This window comes from Etheostoma spectabile, chromosome 15 (genome assembly GCF_008692095.1).
Source record: "Etheostoma spectabile isolate EspeVRDwgs_2016 chromosome 15, UIUC_Espe_1.0, whole genome shotgun sequence".
Classification (NCBI taxonomy): Eukaryota; Metazoa; Chordata; class Actinopteri; order Perciformes; family Percidae; genus Etheostoma; species Etheostoma spectabile.
In genome coordinates this window covers 18,185,474-18,191,128 of record NC_045747.1, presented here as the reverse complement: position 1 = coordinate 18,191,128, position 5,655 = coordinate 18,185,474, and the positions used below count along the sequence as shown (strand labels likewise).

Here is a 5,655-nt window from a genome sequence, read left to right as displayed (position 1 = left end):
TGTTGATGTTCAAAGTATTTTCAAACAATACAAGGCTAGTTTGCCCCTCCCTCCTCCTCAACCCGTGCCCTCTCCCTCCCTTCCGCCCACTAACCCCCCACCCCCAACCCCCAAATCCTTCTTGTCAGTTATTGGCTGGAATGCTGGAACACTGTTTGTGTATGCTTCCTGGTGCAGGTTGGCCAGTTTATTTTTGTTGCCTCTTTGTAGACCCTGAGCTGTCTGCAGAGACCGCGTTTTTTTACAGTGTGTTCTGGGGACAGACAGCTCGTGGACAGTGAGGAGATATTTTTTACAGTGTGTTCTGGGGACAGACAGCTCGTGGACAGTGAGGAGATATTTTTTACAGTGTGTTCTGGGGACAGACAGCTCGTGGACAGTGAGGAGATATTTTTTACAGTGTATTTTGAGGAAAGGCAACTCGCAGATAGTGAGAAGATGTTTTTTACAGTGTGTTCTGGGGACAGACAGCTCGTGGACAGTGAGAAGTTTTTTACAGTGTGTTCTGGGGACAGGCAACTCGTGGATAGTGAGGAGATGTTTTTTACAGTGTGTTCTGGGGACAGGCAGCTCGTGGATAGTGAGGAGATGTTTTTTACAGTGTGTTCTGGGGACAGGCAGCTCGTGGATAGTGAGGAGATATTTTTTACAGTGTGTTTTGGGGACAGACAGCTCGTGGATAGTGAGGAGATGTTGTTGCTGTATGTGTTAACAAATGTTCTAGCCTAAAACACGCGTGACATTGCTTAGAGCACCTTTGACACCAGTGACAGTGGACAGACATGAAAGGGGGAGCGATATGGGGGGGTGACACGCAGCAAAGGGCCTCAGGCCGGACTCGAACCCGGCCCGCTGCAGGACCCAGCCAACATGGGGCGCACGCACCCACTGGGTGAGCCAAAGGCCGCCCCGCTTAGAGCACCTTTAAGTAAAAGCATTAAGTGTCATCAGGAAAATGTACTAACACATATTACAAATTAAAGTACTTAATGCAGACAAACCCTCACATTTTAGAAACTGAAAACAATCCAAAACAGTTAAACATTCAATTAACTAAGTGTTTAATCGGCCCATCATTTCAGACAAACTTGTTGCGCTACTGTATATATTGTTGGGTAATTTAATTCATAATAAACCATTGTTTAAACTACATGTGTTTTGTGTGCAAAACTCTTAATGTGTAAAGTAACTAGTAACTAAAGCTGTCAGATTAATGTAAAGGAGTCAAAAGTACAATATTTCTCTCTGAAATGTAGTAGAGTAGAAGCAGAAAGTGGCATGAAAAGAAAAGACTCAAGTAAAGTACAAGTACCTCAACATTTGGACTTGAGAACAGTACTTGAGGGGCGGACTCTAGGTCACCCAGGAGGAGCGTTGGCCCCGTGTAGGTCCTGCAGCGGCCCGGGTTCGAAAAAAGACCTGCGGCCCTTTGCTGCGTGTCACCCCCCCCCCCATCTCGCTCCCCCCTTCATGTCTATCCACTATAATAAAGGGAAAAGCCCCCAAAAAATGTAATCTAAAATAATGAAATACAAATAAATAACTAACTTTGAAAAAAAAGAGCAGTACTTGAGTAGATGTACTCAGTTACATTCCATCCAGTAGTTAATAAGATATTTCTGGACGCAAGTTGTGGACTGACCAATGCCGTCCCTAAAGCTGCTCGCATTGCTAAAAGAATATCAAACTCTACTCAGCCGATTGCTTTGAAGATTTTGAAGTGCCTTCATGTTCTCCAGAGGTGGCTTTTTTGGGCTTTCACCACGATTTTAACAATCTCATTATCTAGTCGACAGATTGCCATGAAATTAGCACATTTATATATTAATAAGATGGATAAAATCGGATGGATATAAAGTGACCTTATGTCCTGTCCCTCAGGCCCAAACAGACAGAAAGTTGGTCAGCATCAATTTTTAATTGTGTAGATTATTTATCAAGGAGGGCTTTCTCATACGTTTTATAAACTTAACAACAATCAGTTAATGCAGGAATGAATCAAGATATTCAATAACGTGAGTTATAGAAAAATGTTGTGAGTTTATAGAAAAATGAGTTGTAGCCAATCTTTGTAGTACGTTTTTTTTATTTATGGTCTCTGAACGGTGTACAAAAAAGAAAAACCCGTTACTGAACGATCCTTTTGTTTTTCTAACAAAACATCAGGAACCCAGTCCAGCAAAAATGGCTGCAACTGAACAAAGTTTTCCACCCTCTGAGAATGCTGCCGAGTCCGGCTGTGGTCGGTGGCAGGAAGACCAGCAGGTCAGGGGACCGGGTGAAACCCCCACGTGGACTGTCCCAGACTCCGATCCCCCAGGCCCAGAGAAGACCCCTACAGGTGCAACAGAATCAAAACACACACTCACATAACCCAGGCTTTCATGTCTGTCAGCCTATCATAGCCACTTCCTGTCCTTTCTCTCTCTCTCTCTCTCTCTCTCTCTGTCCTAACATCCTGCAGATGTTCTCACACTTCCAGCTTTTTATTTATACTTTTCATTTAACCCTTATTTAACCAGGAATGTTGACACAGTACTGACTTGTAATCATGGGAACGGGCTGGAGGAGTTTTAGCAGGAAGTTACACAACCGACTGACAGACAGAAACACACTGGGAGATGTGCAGGAAAACGTGTGTCTCTAACCCTCAGGCACCATAAAAGCCAAACATATCCATTAAAGACCTCTTAAACATGGCCTAATAGGCTTGATGATTAGCACAGGACAGGTATTCCTCCTTATTGGAGCTTTGTGCTGTGACAAAGTGGACAGCAGCACCCATCTGGCGTCAGACTTATTGCAGGGTCTGGAAAGGTCCTGTAATAAAGGTCTGGGTTAACTCCTGCTGACAGGGCCTATAGGCTGCTTCATTAGAGAGATGGGGGTTATAAACGAGGGACCCTCTGAGAGCCAAACAGGGAGGCGGTCTAATGAAATATGCTCTGTCAGGGTTCCCCCTTGTCATTGGATTCCTGGACCATCATTGAATAGTCAAGTTTTTTTTAGCAGCACTGAATGAAGAAATAAAAACAGCTCACCCTTTCAAATACAAAACAAATACAGACACATAGAATCAAATATTTAAGTCATGGATCTCCTCTGGTTTATATCCGGAAACTTGTGAATAGCGATGGAATTAATGGCTGATTTTGTGAAACATTTTAACTTAACACTCCTGTTGTCAAATTTGACCCTTTTTCAAAAGGTTTTTAGATCAGAATTCAGGTTTCTTTCAACCCAAAAATAATTAAATAAAAAAACGTGGATGGTTCCATATAATGCTCTTCACAAGTAAAATAAATGATCAGTTTACAGCTTTCTTTAAATGTGGGTGTTTTATTCAATTTTATAGCATTTGAATAAAAACATGTTTGCAAAAGGGACAAAAATGCCAGAAAAAGCTTCAAAAACGTTGGGAAAACCAAAAGAAAAGTCAAAAGAAGCCTTAAAAATCGACCAAAATATTGGAAAAAGTGACAGAAAAAACTTGGATAAAAGTGACCAAAACATCGGTAAAAACGACAAATGTGTTGACGACCGAAACACTGTGATAAAAGTTAAAATTTTAAGTTTTACCCAGAAAACAAAAAGGTTGCATGGTCGACGAGAAGACAACACAAGGTTTAAACATCGTTAAGATTTCCCATAAACTGTATGACTCCTATATTAACGATGGATTAAATGTGTCAAACAGAGTGACCAAACCCACAGAAAATCATTACCCAACTCTGCAGTTTACAGTGGTTTAGCGTCTTTCAGCTCATTGTTTTGGTTTTTCAGCACATTAACTCACACATTGAAGTAGAACAGCTGTTTTCAGGGAAACTTGATAAACCCAATGTACACGGTTAGCAACTAGCTGGGGAACATAGTGGAGCATTTAGCAGCTAAAGAAAAAGATAATTTTAATACTGCCCCCAGTGGCCAAACCCCCCCATTATCAAGTAGGTTCTACTGCATATGTGTAAAAAGTAGTATAAAGCCTTTTGTGTCTCCAGAGGGAACTGTGTGCAGTCTGTTACATGTAGTCAAGTAGGGAAAGGCAAAGGTACTTTATTGTCACATACACATACTGTACATGTAGCGGAATTCATTCTCTGCGTTTCACCCATCCCTCAAGGGAGCAGTGGGCAGCCAATTACAGAGCCTTGATCAACGGCACTGACTAGAGAACCTAGTTCTGTTTTTTAATGGGGGGGGGGGCAGGAGCACCCGGAGGAAACCCAAGCAAACATGGGGAGAACACACACACTCCACACAGAAAGGCCCGCCACAGTGCTAACCATTGGGCCACCATGCCGCACCAAGTGGTGTCACTTGAGTCAGCATCAGTTGGGGCTGAAGACGAGACAAGTTTGAAAATGACAAAGAAATCTGGAGGGTTGGAGTTAGAGAGAAGTGAGCTTACCAGACCTCTGTAGCCTGCTCATCTCTGCTCGGGGTTAGTGACTTGACTCAAGCTGTCAAAGGTTGACTGGCGTTGGATGTAGGCGGAAAGTTTTGACAAGGAACAAGAATGTATGGAAAAGACGATACCTCCGTTTCTGCTGTATGGACTCTAAAGCTAACTATTAAACTGTCCATCGTGACTCCAACTGTGTTATAGGAGTGCAGTAAACTGGTGGAGTTTTCTTCTAAATAGATTAGTTGGTAACTTCAGGTTCGTACTTTACCTCAAGCAGATTCCTAAAAGTTTTAAGTATTAGATAAAAAACCTAAATACTTAAAAAGTTAAGGTTTACACACATATGGTATTATACTAAGATTTTTTTGCTGGGCATCTCCTGTCCAGTTCATCTGTCCGTTTTGTTGATTTTTATTCATGATTAAGTCACTGTAGTCTTTTCTTTGTTTGTGTAAGTTGAGTGTAGCCAAAATGAAAATGATTAATTAGCTTTCATTTGGAACCAAACTGTGGTTTTGTCAGCGTTACCATAGCAATTCTTTTGAAATATTGAACTACTTCATGCGACTCAGTATTTTACCTTATCATCCAGAAAATCCAGATGAGCTTCTTCTTTTAACTTGTTGGTAATTTCCTGAGAAAATTTGAGGAAAATGTTGTTTTACACAAAGTGAAATGTTAAGAGGAAAACCTCTGAGCCACTGGCCTCAGCGTGAACCCTGACATAGTGTTTTAAACACACAATGATTTCCTCTAGCTCTTTGGCTGCAGCGAGTCAGTGTGGAATTGCAACAAACTGCATCCCTGCCTTCAATATGTTTAACAGCCTCAAACCCTTTTGTATTGTTTTCTATATCCAGGCAACACATCTAGCTACCTGTGCCCGGTCTCTACTGGCAGTTTTAGTGGCCCAGTTGGCTCCTTGGACTTGGTGAGAAGTGGATACATCGCCCCCAGCAGTTACAACCAGCTGGCTGAGTCAAACAACATCCAGACATCAGCAGACAACAAGAATCAGAGCCAGAATAAAAGGTTAGAAATGAATCTGGGGGGAGATTTCCAGCCAATTTTGATAATATTGTGTGTAAATAAGTCTTCCATATGTTGTGTTTGGCAGCAGTCTGGTGTTTATTTTCTTATGTATTCTGTTGGTAACAGCCATTTAAATTGCCTTGGCAGAGGAAAATGGGGTAAATGTGCAAGCAATTAGCACAAAGGACATCCAATGCTTCTCTGCCCCCCCCCCC

General features: G+C 42.0%; 1 protein-coding gene across 1 annotated transcript in view; it reads left to right on the top strand.

Annotated features, from left to right (window-relative positions):
• Positions 1-5,655, top strand: part of LOC116702687 (myosin phosphatase Rho-interacting protein) — a 27,343-nt gene that overhangs the window by 4,183 nt on the left and 17,505 nt on the right. Inside the window, exons 6-7 of the mRNA XM_032537041.1 lie at positions 2,167-2,341; positions 5,269-5,440. Of these exons, the coding sequence (XP_032392932.1) occupies positions 2,167-2,341; positions 5,269-5,440 (347 nt within the window). The remainder of the gene's footprint in view (positions 1-2,166; positions 2,342-5,268; positions 5,441-5,655) is intronic.